The sequence below is a fragment of the Lepidochelys olivacea genome (assembly GCF_965140295.1).
Source record: "Lepidochelys olivacea isolate rLepOli2 genome assembly, chromosome: 26".
Lineage (NCBI taxonomy): Eukaryota > Metazoa > Chordata > Testudines > Cheloniidae > Lepidochelys > Lepidochelys olivacea.
Window position 1 is genome coordinate 5438289 of NC_140436.1, and position 20613 is coordinate 5458901.

The 20613-nt window shown below is 50.7% G+C and overlaps 1 protein-coding gene across 2 annotated transcripts; it reads left to right on the plus strand.

Annotated features, from left to right (window-relative positions):
* Positions 1–741: 741 nt before the first annotated feature.
* On the plus strand, positions 742–19923 carry FHIP2B (FHF complex subunit HOOK interacting protein 2B). 2 transcript variants are annotated; one of them, XM_084615118.1, is made up of 17 exons: positions 742–862; positions 2109–2187; positions 4322–4491; positions 6865–6969; positions 7506–7628; positions 8649–8882; positions 9061–9257; positions 9915–10023; positions 11400–11476; positions 12866–13061; positions 13815–13984; positions 14067–14204; positions 15051–15141; positions 15483–15626; positions 16375–16515; positions 16771–16871; positions 17253–19923. In XM_084615118.1, the coding sequence occupies exons 1-17, from the start codon at positions 818–820 to the stop codon at positions 17356–17358; spliced, it is 2226 nt and encodes a 741-aa protein (XP_084471244.1). In that variant the 5' UTR covers positions 742–817; the 3' UTR covers positions 17359–19923. The 2 variants fall into 2 exon arrangements, with proteins under 2 accessions (XP_084471244.1, XP_084471245.1); XM_084615119.1 differs by having other exon boundaries at positions 752–862; positions 2112–2187.
* The last annotated feature ends 690 nt before the right edge of the window (positions 19924–20613 follow it).

The window sequence follows — 20613 nt, forward strand, 5'->3', positions numbered from 1 at the left end:
TCCCCCAACTCCCCCATACCCTCCTGTCCTGTGACTCCCTCACCCAGTTCGCCTATACTTGCCAGACCCCCAGCTCCCCCAGACCCCAGGACCCCTTCCCCATAGCCCCCTGCTCCCCCATACCCTGCGACCCCTCCCCCATACCTTCCTGATCCCCACCCTCTACCCCCCTGGCCCTACCCCCAGATCCTCCATGCCCTCCTGACCCCTTCCCCAAGCTCCCCCATAGCCCCCTGCTCCCCCATACCCCACAACCCCACCCCCAGCTCCCCCATAGCCCCCAGCTGCCCCATACCCAGCGACCCCTCCCCCAGATCCCCCATGCCCTCCTGACCCCTTTCCCAAGCTCCCCCATAGCCCCCTGCTCCCCCATACCCCACAACCCCACCCCCAGCTCCCCCAGCTGCCCCTCCCCCAGATCCTCCATGCCCTCCTGACCCCTTTCCCAAGCTCCCCCATAGCCCCCTGCTCCCCCATACCCCACAACCCCACCCCCAGCTCCCCCATAGCCCCCAGCTGCCCCATACCCAGCGACCCCTCCCCCAGATCCTCCATGCCCTCCTGACCCCTTTCCCAAGCTCCCCCATAGCCCCCTGCTCCCCCATACCCCGCGACCCCTCCCCCAGCTCCCCCATACCCTCCTGATCCCCACCCCCTGATCCCCAGCCCCCACCGTTTTGCGCCTGCCCCGCCCCCCGCCCCGCTCGCAGGGCCGGGAGGCCTCTCGCCTCGCCCCGCCCCGCCCCGCACAGGCCGCCGGGTCCGCGCTTCCGCCTGCTCGGGCCGGGATCCCCCGGCGGGCCGGGCAGGCGCCGCCATGTTCAGCCGCCTGGGCGCCTTCCTGCAGCGGGCGGTGGAGACGGTGGGGGCCGGGCCGGGCGCGCTGCGGCTAGCGCGGCGGGGAGTGGGGTTCGGTTGGGGTCAGGAGATGGGGGGGCTCCCAGGGAGCTGGGGGGGGCCGCCTCCTGGGGTCAGGGTTGGGGGACACCCAGGATTGACCCCCCCCAGGTGCCAGGAGATGGGGGGGCTCCCAGGGAGCTGGGGGGGGCCGCCTCCTGGGGTCAGGGTTGGGGGACACCCAGGATTGACCCCCCCCAGGTGTCAGGAGATGGGGGCTCCCAGGGAGCTGGGGGGGGCCGCCTCCTAGGGTCAGAGTTGGGGGACATCCAGGATTGACCCCCCCCCAGGTGTCAGGAGATGGGAGGGCCTGGGGGGGCCATCTCCTGGGGTCAGGGTTGGGGGACACCCAGGATTGACCCCCCCAGGTGTCAGGAGATGGGGGGGCTCCCAGGGAGCTGGGGGTGGCCGCCTCCTGGGGTCAGGGTTGGGGGACACCCAGGATTGACCCCCCCAGGTGTCAGGAGATGGGGGGGGCTCCCAGGGGGCTGTGGGGGCCACCTCCTGGGGTCAGGGTTGGGGGGCGCCTGGAATTGACCCCCCCCAAGGTGTCAGGGTCAGGAGATGGGGGGAGGGCTCCCAGGGAGCTGGCGCCTCCTGGGGTCAGGGTTGGGGGGTGCCCGGGATTGATCCCCCAGGTGTCGTTGAGGGTCAGGCGATGGGGGGAGCCTAGAGAATTGGGGCTGGAGGGCAACTCCCGGGGCCAAGGTACTTGGGGGGGGCACCCAGGATCGACCCCCCCAGGTGTCACTGTGGTCCTGAGATGGGGCAGCCAAGGGGACTCGGGGGTCACCCAAGAACCTAGAAATAGGATCTGAGTTGGGCCCCCAAGGGTGTCATTGGGTGTCAGGAGATGAGGCCACAGGGAACTAGGGCTGGGGGCATCCTACAGGGTACCCTGGTTGGGCCCCAAGATGCTATTGGGTTCAGGAGATTGGTGCTCTGGGGAGGGGGGGAACTGGGGGCTTGGGGCAAGGATGTCCCAGGGGATATGGGGTTCAGGGTCGGGAGAGGGGCCCTATGGCACATTGCTTTGGGGTCTCCTCTCCTGACCCCCATGTCTTTTGGGACGCGGGTTCCCAGGGAGCAGGATGCTAAGAGGATGGGGGGAGGGTCTGAAGTAGGGAGACTCTCCTGTGACCCGGGCCCGTGGGTAGATATGAACAAAGGGCTCTCCCGATTTGCTGACGCCCGCACCCTCCTCTCTGCAGCAGGAGCCCAGCATTGACCTGCTGGAGGCATTCACCGAGCACTGGAAAGGGCTCACTCACTACTACCTAGAGACCACAGGTAGGTGGTGGGCGAGGCTGGGAGTCCGGGCTCCTGGGTTCTATTCCCAGCTCTGGGAAGGAGCGTTGCCTCACTTTTAGGGCGGGGAGTTTGCAAGTTAGGACTTGGGGGTTGTCTTCTCAGCTCTCCAAGTTGATGCACTGTGAGAGTTTGGAGAAATCCTTTTAACTCTGTGTTGCCTCAGTTTCCCTCGCTGTAAAGGGGAGACAATGAGATATACATGGGCAAGGAGCTGGGTGTTCGTTGGGGTTAATTCATTAACATGTACAAAATGCTTTGAGAGCCTTGGCCCAAGAGTAGAGCAAAATGTTAATGTCTCCATCATCCTCTTCCTGGGGTCAGTGCAGGACGTTCCAGTGAGTGATAATGAAAGGCCTGCTGAATAGCCCATAAAAACCCTATCAGGAGAAATGTTGCCTGCAACCTTAAAATGTCTACCCGCTGTTCTATATATGGCACACAGGTATTGCTTCTTCCCACCATGAGGGCTGTGAGGTCGCGTCCCTGGGTATTTGTAGATATCTGATACTCTGGGCCAGAGCCTTACAATAATCAGTCTCTGTTGCTCAGAGATGCTCTCCCAACATTTTGAAAATGGCTGGACTGCTCCTGCACTAAATGCTATGGCCAACGTTTCTTATACTTGATATTAAATTGGGTCTGATCTACACAGAGATTTTGTACTAGGTTTTTTTTGTAACTGATATTCTACACTGCTGCAGCCCTAACAGCGCATACAGGTACACTGGCATAAAGTGCTTATCCCAGTATAGCTTAGTCCATACTAGTGTAACTGCATCCACACTAGAGGGAGTTGTACTGCTGTACGCTTAGAGGCATGGTTATTCTGGTACAGTTGTGGTGTGTTGAGAAGGCCTTAGGCCCCTAACTTTATTTAAATACCTAAATATGGATTTATGAGCTTAACCTTAGACTCCCAAGTCTGAGAAATGTTGACCTTTGTTCTTGGCTTGTCCATCAAGGGCTCTATTCTAGGGATAATAATTTTTAAACCAGCGTCCTAATTGCTTGGGGTGCTGCAGAGATCAATATCAAAGTGAAAATTACAGCTTGGAAGCCAAAGGGGAGGGGCTGGGAGGATATGTTTTAAAGTCACCTCTGCAAAATAGAATTTTCAGATTTTTTTTTTTTTTAAATACATAGGTCTGGGATGAAATTAATTGTTTTGGGTTTTTTGGTGTGTGTATGGATTTATACCTATTAACGTTTCCCCAAAGTTCAAACTTAGTTTACAAAAGATCTCCAATTGAGAGGCATGAGGATTTTTTAAAAATTTGCTTTTGTTAACTTCCTCTGGATTCTACCAGTCCCCGAAAAGAAAACACCCACTTGTTCTTCTGTTACAGGGAGGGGAAGGTTTTAAATTCACCATTTTGGAGTCTTCCAGTGTGTCTTAGAATGTAGAGAAAATCTTTCTAAAAAGGGCACTCCTGTGTGGTGTGGAACAGTGCCCCGGGACCTGATGCCTGCAGTAGGAATTATGAGTAAAGCGTTAGCTTTACCGGATTTTTTTCTTAGTCTTTATGTTTCATTTGGGTCTTGGTTAGTGTAAGGCCTGTGACTGTGCTGCTCCAGGCTCTGATCTCATCAGCTCTTTTGAGCTATGGCCCTAGTCCTGCAAACTGATCTGTTTGGGCATATCCCTGAACTCACAACTTCACACTGACGCAGTAACAAACCAGTTCCCCAGCACAGAAGTGCTGGTTTATAGCTGAGACGTAAAACTGAAGTCCTGGCCGCTTGTGGATTTAATAATCCCATGATGCTTTTACAAGTGTAAGGGTGTTGGCTCCAGGGTCTTGACTAAATTGCTTTGTAGGTAATTACATTCTGACCAGCTTCTGTTGGATATGCTTGCTATTCACTTCCTGTCCCAAACTATTATAGCATTGCTGTGTTGTTGTAGCCATGTCAGTTTCAGGATATGCTGTGCACTATTAAAAGAGCTGCCACATTCCATCTCAGAGTTACGGGAGGGGGAGTGTATGTGAAGATGCTTTGGGTTGGAAGGGCCTGTGTAAGTTTGATAGTCAAATGGAGCTAAAGCCTTAATGCCTGTTTTACCAAGCATGTAGCCTGTTTTGATTGGGATTTGTATATGCCTTCTCTTTAGATGAAAACACCCCAGTCAAGGAGACCGATATCCCCTGGCGCCTGAAACAGATGCTGGACATCCTGGTGTATGAGGAGAAGCAGCATCCAGCCGGGGAGACAGGGCCTTGTTTGGAATACCTGCTGCAGCACAAAATCTTGGAGACCCTCAGCACTCTGGGAAAAGCAGAGGTGTGTACACTGTGTTCCTCCCCCGGTCAGCCATGCACAAGCCCAAGACAAACACCACTCATTGCCCTAGTGGTGGAACTGTGTTTTTAGTTGATTTCAGTGACTATAAAGTCTGACTTGTTCACAGCAAAGAGGTATAATTTTAAGGAACTGAGACCAGGGTAAAATTTTTCAAAGCATATCTGTGATTTAGGAGTCTGAAGTCCCAGTGTCAGAAGCCACTTAGGCTAGACTAGGATTTGGAAGGTGTAAGCAGCCTGTTAGGAACATGGCCTTGTCTGCACTACACAGTTAATATACGTTAGATAACGCCTTTCAAATTCTAGACTAGACAGCACCTTAGGAGCCTAAATCCCATTGACTTTCAGTGAGACTAAGGCCAGGTCTTCACTAAAAAGTTAGGTTGACCTAGCAACGTTGCTCAGGGGTGTGAAAAATCCACACCCTTGAGTGATGTAGTTAACCCCCAGAGTGGACAGCACTAGGTTGATGGAAGAATTTTTCTATTGACCTAGCCACTGCTTTTTGGGGAGGTGAATTAACTACAGCGATGGGAGAATGACTCTCATTGCTGTAGTCAGTGTCCACACTGAAGTGTTACTGCGGCTAAGCTGCAGTGATTCTAGTGAAGATCTAACCCAAGGCTTGGTCTGCATCTAAAACTTAAGTCAACCTTGCGACATCGCTTAGTGGTGTGAAAAATTCACAGCCTTCAAAGACTTCGGTAAGACACCATTAGGCTGAAGAATTTTTCTGATCACCTAGCTACTGCCTCTCGCGGGGTTGGATTTACTTCTGTGTTTCTGGCATTGTAGCAAGTGTCTGCACTAAGCGTGACAGTGACGTAGCTGCAGCACTTGTTGTGTAGACATACCCGTAGGCTCCCTAAGCACCTGCTTCACTTTTGGAAATGGGACTTGGGCTCCTAAACCACTTAGGCACTTTTTGAAAATTTTCTCCGTATGCTACAACCTTTGCTGATGTGAGCAGTGTTTACTCAGGTGAGTAGTCTTGTGCTCCATGACTGAGGGTTGCAGGATCAATCCTTTGATTTGCAGGAAAGAAGTGTTTTTAAAAGGGCTTTATCAGAGTAAATATCAAAAGCTAAAAATTATAACCATACTAGCCTGTGTTACTCATAATAACTTGGCTTATTGTGCTATGAATGATCTTTTTTTTTTTTTTTTTCCAAACACGAAAACAAGGAAACAGTAACTGGAAATATTAGTCTTTATTGTCAGGTTTCAGAGTAGCAGCTGTGTTAGTCTGTATTCTCAAAAAGAAAAGGAGGACTTGTGGCACCTTAGAGACTAACCAATTTATTTGAGCATAAGCTTTCGTGAGCTACAGCTTTGTTTATAAAAATCAGTTACACTCAGTACTGTCTACCCTTTATCTCTACGATGATTCATTCTTGCTTGTTTTTTCCATTTCATCATGTTGTAGGACTGATGAATAACAACAAACCTTTTGAAAATGAAAAAATAATCTAATTGATTTTTTTCACCATAGGGCAGCTGAGAAGCTTAATTTATTCAAGTGAAGTTCATTAAGCAATATAAATCAATTAATAATGTTTGTGAAACACTATGAGAGCCTTAAAATGTACATTGGAAGGGCAAAGCATTATTTAGGGTATTTTTATGCATTGAGCTGAGCTGGGATAGTGATCTAAGTCTGGTCATTTTCACTGCCGTTTCTAGTCTGTTTTTCAGTGCTCAAATGGTTTTTACCAGTGCTGAAGGGAAATATTTACTTCCTAAACCAAACCAGTTTTTGCTTACATTTGGGTTGTGAAAACGTGTATTCACACTGCCTTTGGGAAAACCTATTTGTAAATAAAACCTAAGTGTTTGTCTTAACGTTATCCCAGAGGATTCCCTTTAATTTTCTCACAGTTCAGCTGGACTCCAGTTTGTTTCTCTCACACTTTCTTCATGAAAAGAAAAGGAGGACTTGTGGCACCTTAGAGACTAACCAATTTATTAGAGCATAAGCTTTCGTGAGCTTCATGGTTGCCAGAAGCAGGGACAGTGTAGCTGTACCAGATTATCTGATAATAGAAAAGAGATAAAATCAATAATAAACTAAATCTTGTTCTCCAAGAGTTTCAAAACCCTCTGTTCTTGGAATTTCCCTGCCCATGTAAACTTGAATACCCTTGTGGAGTTTTAGTCTTCTGCATTAGCTGCAGTATATAGGGTGCGTATGGCTAGATGTTTGCAGCTCTTACCTCTGTCATGTTCCATGCATTCGCTATCTATCTGTGGCATAAGGATTGGCTCAGACACTTTGTATCATGTTTCCTGTGGCACTGAAGGGGAATGTTACTTAACTGACAATTTACTTCTCTCTCTCTCTCCTTGCTCTCAGTATCCTCCAGGCATGAGGCAGCAGGTGTTCCTCTTCTTCAGCAGAGTCCTGGGACAGGTGCAGCATCCACTGTTGCACTATCTGAATGTGCATAGACCTGTTCAGGTGAGCGTGGCTTCTGCTTTCTCTTTGGCTTGTCATAGCTGCTTTCTGAGCTGTCTTACTGCAGGCAATGTAAAGTGTGCGCCTTGCAGCGCTCGTCCTACCTTCCCTCACTTAGTGGTCTGATGGCCTACGTTTCTGATGAGCAATGATGTTAACGTAAACCCCATGGAGGGCTCAGTTCCCCAGTGCATGCACCTGGTGCAATGTACACCAGTGCAGAGTGGGTATAAAATATGACCATTCTGATACCCAATTGATAGTGGTGTAAATCACTATACAGGGTTCAGGGCAATGATGAATACTTTGCTTTAATATTACTTTGCCACAATGTGGGCTATTGCCTGCTCTTTTGTATATCAGTGTCTGTATGACTGATATGGGCACATATTCCTGGGGAGTGTGCCCAACAGCCTCTAGTGAGGAGGGAAGAATGCCCATCCCCAATGCCAGCAAACCCCTTTCAGCACTGTTTAAGCTCAGTTCTACCCCCTCTTTTATTACTGTGAAGGCTGACCAAGCCCTGTGTCCTTCCACAGAAGCTCCTTCAGTTCGGCAGTGATGCGCTAGGCTCTGCTAGTGAGAAGGAAGAAGTACAGTTTGCTGCTGTTCTGTGTGCAAAGATCAAGCAGGATCCTGCTCTGCTCACGTACATTCTGGAGGTAAGAAGCCCTCATTGGCACCTGCATGCCATTTCTTCCTTACAGCAAGGTATTGGCCACTGCTGGAGGCAGGCTTCAGGGACCAATGGGCTGACCTGCTAGGGAATGATTGCACGATTGTCTGAATAATGGGATTTCCACAGGGTAGCACGCAGACAAATCTCACCTCCATATATCACGGACATTGCCCCGGTGCTGCATGCCCAGTGATGATGCTGAGCTCCACAGCTGAAATCTTGCTGGCTTCTTTAAAATTAGGAAAAATGTCTAATCCAGTGCTGGTGGTGACCTGGATTGTTTCCATTTGACAGCTGTTTGGGGGGCCCTGGGTGAAGCGAGTCAATCTCAGTCCAGTTCCCAGTGAGCTGATGTTCCTGCCACGAAAATAGCCATTGTGGTTGCCACTAATTGGCCCCTTGATTGGTAGTCTTAACAAAGAGACCAGGGGACATGGAGGCTCGGCACCCCTTTCCCTGGTGCAGGGGGCGGAGAAGGGGGATGCATCTCTCCCAGATGGCTTGATGGGATGTGTGAAGCTTGCTTTGTCACTGCTGTACCTGTTCTGTGACTAAAGGCTTCATTTTCCAGAGTCATTGATCAGGCAGTTTAGAGCGGAGGACTAGGATCTGGGATTCCTGGACTCTCTCCTTAGCACCACCCCTGACCTGCTGTGTGACCTTAAACATATCTCTTCACCTCTCTGAGCTCCCCCATCTGTGAAATGGGGATAATATTTACTTCCCTACAGCACATCAGGGAGTTGTGAAGATTAATGTTTGCAAAGGGTTTTGAGATCCTCCGTTAAAACGTGCTGTGTTGTTTTAGTATCTGCTTAGCTGAGCATTTCTAGGTGTTTTTGCAGTATATACATATCTAGGTATGTTCGGGTACATATTGCACCTATCTAGCTTTCTTAGTATTCGCTGTCTGTACCTGGGATCAGTCCCATTTGTGTCAATGCTGGAAGCACTATTGCAATGGTGCTAACTGCTCTCTCTCTCCTGTTTCTTTCTTCTCAAGGGCAAGAATCTTCTAACTGGGAGCCCACAGGGAGATGCTGGCAGCAGCCAGGATGAGAGCTTGGCTACCAACGGGGCCCTGACTGCATCTCCTGAGCCAGACAGAGAGAGCTCTGTGGGTGATGCACCCTGCGCTAGCCTGGCAGGAAAACCAAAGAATTCTGTCTCCAGCTCCTCCCCTCTGAGAAAGGAAAACAATCTGATCACTTCCTTAATCAACTTGTGCAAGAGCCAGGTACCGAAATGGGGCAGGGGACAGCAGAGGGGTGCCAGGCAGCGAGTAGGGAATGATCCTGCCTGTCAGTGGGGCGTCAACCTTGGTGTTCCGTTCACCCGTGAGCTGGGGAGGGGAATAGACGGGGTTGCTGCTGGGGTGACCCCTCTCTCTCTCTTTCTCTCTCTCGCTCTGGCAGAAGAGCAGGATTGCACTAAAAGCTCAGGAAAACCTGCTGCTTCTCATGAGTGTCGCTCAGCAGGCAGCTGCCACGTACCTGGTACAGAACAGCGCCCTGTGCTGTCTGGTGACTGATCACCTCTGTGACCTGTACAGTGCCGTCCCTACTTCAGCCGATCCTGCAGATATCCTCTCCCTAGAGAGAGTCAGCTGGAGGTAGGACGTTGATGGGTCTGTAGGAAGATAATGAGAGCCTGGGGTAAATCCATTCCCAGCCTCACCACAAGGGAATGACCCTACCAGCTTTCACTCCTGGGCTTCTCCCTGGAAGTATTGGGCCCAGAGAAGACGAGTGAGATCTGTTCTGCAGGGGCTGCACCCAAGCTCCCCTGGACCTTGGCAGGATTGAGCACCTCGCAGGATGGGTACATAGTGAGGCTTGCTAGGCTGTGGTATCATCTCCAAGGGGGACTATGGGATGGCTCAAGCTGGGTAAGTTCTTGGAGAATAGCGACAGTGTGGTGTCTGCCCTGGCTCGGGGTACAGTCTAGCAGAGGTCCTCCACCTCTTCCCTACAGGGACCCCCTTCCCACTTAGCAATATGGGAAGAGCAGGGTGATCACCACCACCACCCCTGGTGAGTCATGACCCCAGATGAGAGCTGCTGGCCTTGTTGCTCTCTCGGGTGTTTTCCATCTCTGGTGTTCTATGCTGTATGGGCCAAGTGAGGATGTTGAGAGAACCAGCAGCTTCCTTTACTGCTGTCACTCCAGAGAGGAGGCCTCCCTCCCCCCCCCAACATACTGTAGCCCTTGGATGATGCTTTGGAGTTGATTCCTACAATGTCCTTCACCCCCTTTGATCTCTTTGCAGGTTGCAGAATAACTCTGCCGATGAGGCCTCCTTCCCAGGAAAGGGGAGCCTGGATGCTTTCTTTAGCTGGTTAGATTACTGTGATCACCTCATGAGAGAGGCCCACCCGGTAAGAAATAAGTGACTCCTCCCCATTGCTTATTGTCTTAGACGAGCATTCCCATCTCCTCTGCCCCAGAGGGTGCAAGTCTCTCTCTCTCAAGAGACAAATACACATTTACATATGTGGGAAGCCTGATATTTAAGGAATCCTAACTGGAAGTCTTAGCCCAACCTTAGATGCAGTTTTAGGCACCTCCAAAGAGCCACTGATTTACAAGAGTGGATTGGAAACTGGCTGAGTTACACTTGTCCCACCTACAGCTAAACATTTTGTGCCCTTTACCAGATGAGCTGCTGGCAGTGGAGTTAGACTGCTGCAGCATAAGGCAGCCTCACTCATATCTCTACTAGAACTCAGGCCAGGCCACCTGTTTTCTTCCTGTATTTGGTAGACAGCCTCATTAGGCCACTACTAATGGACTTATGAGCCATGGATGTGATGGTAGATGGGCCTTTGGGAACCAAACTGTGTCTTGTCTTGACTTATGGCTAAAATTCTCCTTGGAGAAGACAACCTATGGTGCCTTTTTGAGATCCACCAACTTCAGTGGCTCCTGGACTATTACATCCTGGCTTTTGTGGCTTGGATTTTGGGTTTGCCACGTGTTCTTAAATGTTAGGACAGCCTCAATTTCATCAGGCCTGTCTGAGAGTCCAGCTTGCCACACAGCTGAAGATCTCTGTGAAACTGCATCAGAGTACGATGACATTGCAACCCTTGTGTGATATTGTGAAAATCACCGTGATGCATCATTGCCACACACAGCTGCAAGATAACAACATGTATTTGCTAAGGTCACAACAGGATTATTTTGTCCATATGGGGACATGTTAAAAAGTGGGAGCCTTCCTGCATGACCCCAGTCTAGTGGTTTGTGGTTGAACCCATTTAAGAAGACCCCAGCATGTTCTGTCTCCATCTTCTAGCTACCAGGAAATGCTTTCCTTTAATAGGAGTGCCTGGGTCACTTGGCTCCAGAGTCTCTGTGTGTGCAAGAACCACACGGCATGTGTCAGCCCTGACCAAGGAGTGACGTGGCAGTCGCTCCCCATGTATGTCAGTCCCCACCACGCTGAGAGAAACTTTAAGGAGCAGCAGAGTCATAGATTCATAGAATATCAGGATTGGAAGGGACCTCAGGAGGTCATCTAGTCCAACCCCCTGCTCAAAGCAGGACCAATCCCCAATTTTTGCCCCAGATCCCTAAATGGCCCCCTCAAGGATTGAACTCACAACCCTGGGTTTAGCAGGCCAATGCTCAAACCAGTGAGATATCCCACCCCCCGAGTCTCTGCTCTTGTCATGCAGGAAGGAACTAGGGGAGTCGTGGGAATATCAGGCAACTGGTAGCTCATTACTGACTCTTAATTTGTGACCATCAGGTAGTTGCAGATGCTGTAACAGAGGCCATTGGTGAAAAGCTCTTCCAGGGGATTCTGCAGCCACAGCTCTTGCAGATGTGAGTACATGTGTCACACAGGCTGAGGGGCCAACTGGCTGTTCACCAGCTTCCTGTGTAAACTGGGTTTGGGGGGATGTCCATGGTGTGAGGCTGAGCTGGTCTGGCACCCACACCAGGCATGAGGGGGAGGGAAGTGGGTTAGTCTTGTGGTGAAAGTAGGGATTGGGGAGTCTGGACCTCTGGGTTCGGTTTCTGGCTATGGCAGCAGCTGGTGTTAAACGAGTCACTGCTTTGGTGCCTCAGTTTCCCCATCTGTAGAATGGAGTTCATGCTGCATTCTGGCTTGTGAGGCTTAAATAATTCCCATTGGAAAAGTTCTTTGTGATCCTGGGATGGCAGGTGTGGTAGATCAGAGGGGTGCATAGCACTCCCGCGAGGAGGCAGCTCCCCAGCCATGTGCATCCCTTTCAAACTTTTGTGGAAGTTAGTCTGTCTTTTAAAAAAAAAAATCCTCTTCTTACACTTTAGTGTAAAAGCCAAACGCCTGCCGGCATAATGGAACATTCCACTGGCGGGATTCTAACCTTGTCTGCAAGCTGGGGAATTTGAGTCTGGGAAGCAGAGAAAGTTCAATAGAGGGAAAGCCAGGAACATCTGAGCGTGCGGGTGTAAAATAAAATGGATTTAGGGAAGAATCAGATCTCCTCTGTCGCAGGGAGTGTTTTTGGCACGGTTTTCTAATGCCTTTAGCTGTCATTTGAAGCGATGTGCCTTATTTTGTCCACGCTAAGAGAGGGAAGTGCTGAGGCCAGTGGTTGGTTCTAAGCCTTCTCCTCCAGCTCATAGAGCTGGTGCGCTGCTCAGGGTCCTCCACAGGCAGGAGCAGAGCTGGCCCCTGACAAGATGGAGTTTCACACTTGGCTCTGCATTTCCAGGCCTTCGGTATTATTTTGGACTCTTTTCTGTCCCTGCATACACTCATTACACTTGAACTGCCCAGTCTAGCCTCTGGCTTTGATATTTCCTTGACCTCTTCATATGCCCTCCATCTGCTGCAGTTGCCCATGCATATTTCTAAAGAGAGACTTTCTCCTTGTGAGCTGGAGTAGGTGGCTTTCCAGATATCACTCTGCATTATTTTCACATTGCTCTTAGTGTCCCAGAGGCAGTGACATCTTAGGTCTGAGCAAAGCGCGGAGTCCTGGGTTCTGTTCCCAGCTCTGTCATTTCCTGTCTTCATGCCTCGGTCTCCCCATCCATCAGTGGGGACAGTGCTACTGGCCCACCACGGGGCAGGGTATAGAGCTTTATTTGTAAAGTCCCTAGAGGTTCTTGGGTGGAGATGTTCTCTTTAGAGCGCACAGTTCACTGTGCTGCATGTGTGCTCCGAGCAGCTGCATGGAGATAAGCAGCAGTAATTACTTTCCCTCTGCCATTATTTGACAGGTCTGAACTTGGCATCCTCACCTCTACTGCAATGCTGACAGCCATGGTGAGGCAGATTAGTGCTCCTGCCCTGCTCCGGGAACTGGTGACATTCCTGCTGGGCACAGAGAGGCAGCCAGAAGCCATCACTGACTCTGCACAGCAGCACCTCCTACGCTTTCAGCTGATAGAGCACTGCAACCACCTGTCTGATGAGGTGAGGCTGTGTCTGCATGCAGAGCTGCCACCCGCAGCCTCCCATGGTTCTCCCCCTCCCCTCCTTTTCCCTTTCCTGTGGGACCCCAGACTTGGCTCTCATTAGCTAAACTCCCTCTTGGAATTTCAAGGGGGGACCATGTCCAGACCTAAGGCCCTGCTCCCTTGAGATCATTAGTGATGCTGTGGCACCTGGGAAGTAGTTGAGGTGTTCTGCCTTAGTTCCAGGCCAGGTTATTGTATTCGGTCTCCTTAAATTCCCCAGGCAGTTTGTCAGATACAGGATTTTTCACTCTTGGCCCTGAGCAGTCAGGCAGTGTTGCTGTGTGATGGCTTTCGGATATTAATAACTGATATTAATATCAGTATCTCTCATCTAGAAAGATCCCAAACCACTTCAAACACTCTGGATTTACTGCACCCGTGGAATGCAGCCACCTCTGGGGTGCAGCGCCCCTGCACATTGCATGCTGTACAACAGTAGAATGCTGGGGCAAACTCCTGTCAGCCATGCTATGAAATCTTTAATGTCCTCACCCAGCAGACAGGATCCCTTGTTTTTAAGGTCTCCTCTGAAAGACCCTCCCACAGCTAACTGCATGGGAACTCCATGTATCAACCCTGGAAGGGATTATGATCTGAGATGGCCGTGCTGGGATAGAATGGTAGTGGTGGCTACGTTTTAGTGGTGAATGCTTTTCAGGGGAGTTTTAAAGAACGATCCCACAACTGACCCCTGGTTCTGTCCCTGTAGATCAGCCTCGCTACCCTGAGGCTGTTTGAGGAGCTGCTCCGGAAACCCCATGAGCACATTGTGTACAGCCTTGTGCTGAGAAACCTGGAGGAGCGGAGCTACATCCTGCGCAGCCAGCCAGGGCAGGAGGAGCGGAGCACCCATGAGCAGGACCATTGCGAGGACACACTGTAAGTGGACAGAAGTGGGAAGCGCAGAACCAGATGGGCACAAGCTGGGGCTGCAATGTAACGCCTGTTCCTGGCCTTGCAGGGAGCTGGAGGAAGATCCCTATTTCACTGACGAATTTCCAGGTATAGGCTTCCGGACATGTAAAAAGCCAATGCCATCCTCCCCCCGGGGGCCTGCCAGGCCTAATGAGAAGACAGACGTGAATGAAATTGTTCTCAGGTAGGGCTGCGTGAGCTAAGAATCACGAATGATTGTCCAGCACATATTTGTCTCTTTGCCTCCCCTCCACAGGCTAGCTCGTGGCTTTGGGGAACCCAGATGCATGAAGGGCAAGGTAGAGAAGAACTCAGTGCAATTCCACAGCAGCTCTGGGAGCCCCTGCTCCAGCAAGGGCTCTGTGGACTGGTAGGCTCCCTGCTCCAGGGAACATGCCTGGGCTGGGAGGTCTGGTAGTTAATTTCAGGAACACCTTATTTTGCTGTTTGGAATGAAAGCAAGTTCAAAAATACCCAAACTTCTGAAAAACCCAACTCCCTGAGTTTTGGTCAGCTTGCATCCTGCCCTACCCAGAAGCCTTCCATAACAAGCTAGACCCTTTCCCATATTGGTAGCCATGACGGGCCCCATCCAACCCTCTGGCTCACATAAATTGGGCTATTACTTTGAACTGCAAAGGAAGACCCCACACATGCTCGTTGTTGGGCATCCCATCTAGGGACAGTGTTTTTCTGGTACATTGTTACCAGGAGACCAGCCCCAGAGCTTTCACTAGCCTAAAGCTAATAGGCATTGGCTATCCAGCCCTTCTAGAAAGCTCGGAACATCTTACCTAGCCTGCGGCTGGGTAGCTTCAGGACCAGCAGTAACACGGGGTTTGCTGGTGCCTGCTGTAAGGCACAGGCTGAGTGCCTTATTGGGGAGACCACATTAGGAGCTGGGATATCAGTCCTAGTAGGCCAGGCACATTCTGCATCTGCTGCACTTGCCCCGCCCCAGGCCTGGGCAACATCAGCCTAGGGAGAGATTTGCATTGAGTACCAGCTCCTGTTGGCTTCTCTCTTTCAGCTTCCTGGGCCTTGTTCCTGATGAAGCAAAGACCACCTCCTACCTGGAGGAGGCAGGATATGACACCTATGTGCACGATGCCTTAAGGCTGGTAGGTCATTGATGGGGGCCCCGTGCCCGCTAAATTCTCTGCTGCTCCCACCCCCCATCAGGACTATTCTACCTGCCACACACAGCACTCACTTTGCCCTCGACCTGGCATACACACTGCTCAGACAGGGTGGCCAGTAGGGTTTCAAAGTCTTTCTTTTCCCTCTCAGCCTGGGATTCCCTGTCCCATTCTAAGTGGAGATATAATGCCTTTGATCTTTAACAGTCCCAGCTCTATTGCCAGAGCACCTGTGTCTGCCTAGTTTTAGAGTTAAGAACACATTTGAAGTCTGCTCAGAATTTCAGAGAGCACTTTGTCCTTCTTCATGCTGCTTGTGTCAGTTTCAGGAATGCTCCGCTAACATATCCTCATGGCACTGGCCTCAGGCACCAAAACCTCTGGAGCCCTGTGACCCACAAGCAGCATTTTATGAGGGCCACTTCCTGAAGGTGCTGTTTGACCGTATGACACGGATCCTGGATCAGGTAAAGTGAAAACTGCAGCCTTGTTTTGAGCCCAGGAAATCTTAGTCCTAGCCTGTCCTCGCTAGGAGCTGGAGTGCCAGCACTCTCTGCTGTACTCTGCTGGAGGCAGGGCTTCCTCTGTGGGGTAACCAGTGAGCATCTAGCCATTCTGTAGGATACAAAGGTATCAGCTAGTGACCACAACACAGGACTGCGATCCTTGATCCTCCCCATTTCCGCCCCCCAGGCTTCGGCCAAGTCGATGGGGAAATGCAACTATTGAATTGAAGCTGAGCCTCAGCAGGGAGAGATGTGTTCAGCTTTGTAGACCTTGGTTCCTGTGACTTCTGTGACCCTGCCGGTGACCTGCAAAAGCAGATAGCTGCCCCCAGGAGCACCGGTCACCATCAAATTAGACTGTAAGCTCTTTGGAGTAGGCCCTGATCCTGATTAGGGTTTGTGGGTGCTCCTGTAATACCAGAGATCTGCCTCACTGGAAGGTAGTTTCAGGCTCTTATTTTCCTATTTCTAAATGAATGAGGGAGACATGAGGTTGCCAGCTGGCAGCCTCCACCCCAAACCCTGCTTCACCTCCAGCATTTATAATAGTGTTAAACATATAAAAAAATGGTTTTAATTTATGGGGGGGGGGAGGTCACACTCATAGGCTTGCTGTGGGAAAGAGGTCACCAATACAAAAGTTTGAGAACCACTGCCTCTGGGAAGGTCCTTCAAGGGAGCGATCTCATATTTTGTCTATGTTCTGCAGCCCTACGGACTGAACCTACAAATGACATCAGTGCTGTCCCGCCTGGCCCTCTTCCCGCACCCACACCTCCATGAATACCTCCTGGACCCCTACCTGAACCTCGCTCCTGGCTGCAGGACACTCTTCTCTGTACTCATCAGGGTAACTTCTCCCCATGCCAAGTCCTTGATGGGGCATAGAGGTTCATGTAGATGTTAGTGTGGAACGTGGGGGGAGGGAGATAACTGCAAAAATAAGCCCCTCACCCTTGCGTGAAGCTGCCAACACCTGTAGGCTGAGTGGGTCTAGAGTAGAGTCCTGGACTCAGGGAAAGGATGTATGTATGGAATGCTCTGAACCCAGAGCTGTGGGGGCACCTCTCCACCTGCAGGGAGCTAATTCTCACCTCCTCCTTAGGTGATTGGAGATCTGATGCAGAGAATCCAGCGGGTGTCTCAGTTCTCAGCCAAGCTGCTGCTGGTCCGGAGACAGTTAATGGGGCTGGTCCCTGAAGAGCAGTAAGTGCTTGTATTTGTCTTGGGGTACCATCAACTGGTGCCCTGCAGCGTAATCTGTCTTAGCAGACATTAAGCCTCAGGGATATGATAGCCCTCTAATGCCAAGGAAACTCCCCTCGTCTCAGCACAGGGCCCCACTCCAGTGTGCTTGATACATTTGGTTGGCAGGGAACTAAGTACGAGCAGTCTCAGGGTTTTTTGGTAACACTCCTACCCTGTGCTTGTGCTAAGCTTTCTGGGATAGACATGAGATGGGCTGGGGCACTGGCTCCCACCCTTCCCCTTCTGCATGGGGTGGTGGAACATTCTGCTCTCCAGGCAAGGGAGCTAGCTTCTCCCACCTGTGCAGAGCACTCAGCATTTGCTTTGGTTCCCTTGTAGGATGGATCACATGACCCTCTTCCAGGGAGTGGTGGTGCTGGAGGAGTTTTGTAAGGAACTGGCAGCTATTGCCTTTGTGAAGTTCCCCCCCGAGGGCCCTGCATGAGCCTAGCCTCCGGCTCTCCTCACCTGCTTCCTGGAGAGAAGATCCAAGTGCAATGCCAGCAGGCACTGCTGGAAGGGGGAGATTAGTGCTCCATGGCTCGAGGGAAGGTAGCACCACTCCCCATCCGCCTTAGCAGAGACCTTCCTGTATCACTGGCCTCCAGAGAACATCTGACTCCCCCCTGCACACAGCTGACCACACTCAAACTATCAACCAGCCCCTCTCCACAGAGCAGCAAGGAACCAGGACTCTGCAGCATCACAACAGAGGGCGACTCCTCGAGACAGCCTCAACATCTCACTCAGGTTTGACGCTTCTCTTTCTGGGGGAAAGGGACTCTGCTTCCTACCTTCCAAAACCAATGGTTTGCTCAAGTCATTGGTGGAAAGAACATGCTCAGTGTTCAACTGGGAAAGCACGACTAGGTGCATTGAGAGCCCTCCACCATTTCTATCTTTTGCCTCTTAGGATCAGAGTGATCAGCACCCACAATCCATGCTGCAAGATTTTTATAGCTCCTCTTCCAAGTGCCTAGGGCTAGCACGAGGGAAAGAGATCAGGGCAGTGTCTAAAGCCCTGTGGAACAGAGATCTACATAGGGCCCATTACAGTAGGAGTGCACCCTTCTGGTGTCCTGGCAGTGGGCCCAGAATAGACTTCTTGGTAACTGTAGGTGAAGGAAGGGTCCAGCACATTGCAAAAGTGGGTGCTAAATCACCCCACTACAGAGGCCTACTGGCCTTGTTTCTGGAAGGGTAGATTCCCAGGTGGAATCCATCCAGCCTCCTCCATGTAATGAACACAGGGACAGACAAGGGAGCCAACCCCAGCTTTCCTAGCAGGGTGATCATAAGACTCTTCTTCAGGCCTTTAATCAAAGTGCAATGTCTCCAGCTGGTGCTTTGCTGGACCTGGAAGCCTGCAGTCAGACTCCAGCCATGGCACTTACAACACCTTGCTGGGTGAGTGGCCAGCCTCGCTCCCAGACCTTCCCTCTTCCCCTGCAGTCCAAAAGGGATGCTGGGTTGTTTTGGGGTAAAAAGCATGTTCCCAACCCCAGCTGTAAGAGAGGGATAAAGAAGTGACTGATGTGGCTGTGTGACAGACGAGTCCCACTGGGCCCTATGCGCTGCTGTCAGGGGGTTTTCTGTTAAACAAGCTTTCATTTAGTCTGATGCTCTTGCTCGATAGCGACAGGGGCCCTGGAGGAAAAGTTCATTCTGACTTTGAACTGGCTCCAGTTGATGCTTTCCATATGGTCTGACAAGAGCCACTGTGGGTCTGCCAGGCAGCCGAGACATGACAGGTTGCTCCTTGTCCTCAGCAAACCTTTGGAGGCAGCGCTGCGTTCCATCACGCTTACAGCGCCTCAGCTCTGGCTGATCAGAAAATGGGACAGCAGCCCTCAGACAGGTGCAGCTCTGCCCTGTCTTCCTGGAGGTGGGAAGGCGCTTTGCTTTAGTTCAGCAGGACTGAAAGTGAAGCAAAGCTTTGCAAAGCAACCTGCCCCGTTGTGAAAGGAAACTCAGACCTACCTCTAGAGAGCAGGAGGCTTCCCTCACAGATCCTGGAGAACAGCCCCTTGAGAAGCCAAGAGGGCTGGAGCCCAGCATCAGCTGAGTTCTCACATTTCCCCGGTGTTTCCCTATAATGGGCCAGATTCTTACCTGATGTCAGGCTTCATAGACCTACACCAGCTGAGGATCTCGCCCACTGCTTTCCTGGGTAGCAAGGATGAATTTGTAACGTGCTATGGGAATGAAGTTAGCAATAGTCTTTTTATACCAGCAATACTATGCCATTTAACAGGGCTGTGTCTCTATTGATAGATATTCACACACCCTGCAGAATCCAGCATCTCCCTTTGTGCACTTTGGAATGTAACAAACACTTCATTACAATGCAGCAAAAGGTCTCTGGTAACTAGAGCTGTCAGCCAACCAGAGTAGATACAAATTACTGTATTTGGGCAGTGCCTAGTACAATGGGGCCCCACTCTTGGTTGATCCCTAGGCACTACCATAATACATCTGATTAATAACATGTTGTCGGGGCAGCTTGTAAGCCTGGCAAATCTCACCCCAACTGGGTTCTTGACATTGGTATTAAGTGCAGGATGGCTGCTTAGGGGCACTATTTAATGTTATTGAGGAAGACAGTTCCTTGCCTGATAGAGCCGAACAGAAAAAGCTGTTTGTCCTAGAAAATCAGGAGATCATTGGCCTTCAAAGACATTAAGTGATGCAGTACAGCCAAATATGCTATAAGAATTATCTACAGAGGGGCTTTTTGTCTTGTTTTGCCTCTTATCAACCATGCACAAAGGTGTGTAGAGCTGGCTGCTTGGTAAATCTGGGTTTTGGTGTTATATTTATGGCAGCTGCATGTGGTAAGTGGGTACAATGAACTGGCAAATGTTACAGTACCACCTTTTCAGAACTATGCACTTTTAAACGTATGGTGTGTAACACAACCAACCGTAAAATGTGTGCCGTTTGTCTGTACATATGTACAAGTAACTTAACTCTTCCTGTGGCAATAAAGTGATGTCTTGATAAACTTGAATCATTGGGCTCCTTTTCCCTTTACAAACCTCTCCTAGCACAATTACAGAACATTCTTTTCCAGCTGCACCATATCTTTTTAACGAGCTAGCTGGCTTCTATTCACAGCTCTGCCTCTGTCCTCCATTTCCCTCTCTGTAAAACAGTGCTAGTACTTACCCACCTGTGGAAGCGTATTACGGTCCTTACATTAAAACGCTTCCTGGCCTGTAGCAGGGCTGAAATACAAACACATGTAAGCACGGGGCAGACGCACTCTTTTGTGGTACATAGGGGGGATACTGCCACTACACATTTTGTTGTTGCTGACTGACCCCCAAAGCAGCCTCCCTGCTTTGGGCAAGACAGGTTTAAACAACTGCTGTAAAAAAAAAAAGGGGGGGGGGGGCGCAGGGGAGAATGTGAATCCCTGGCGCAAGGTTAGAGTGCAGAATCGGGTGGCAGTAGCACACGCAGACCCTATACTGAGTATAGGTGGGGCTTGGCCTGATTTTAATGAGAGATACATGTATTAAAGAGCAGGGCAGATTCCAACCTGAAAGGGCCTATAGCTAAGATTTGCAGAGTGGACCAGTGACTTGGGGCACCCACACCCCTTGAAGGGCCAATCAGGCCCCTCTAACATGGCTCAGACTGGACACCCACACATCGCTGGGTGCCTCGGCCTGCATACTTTACATAGCAGCCCATT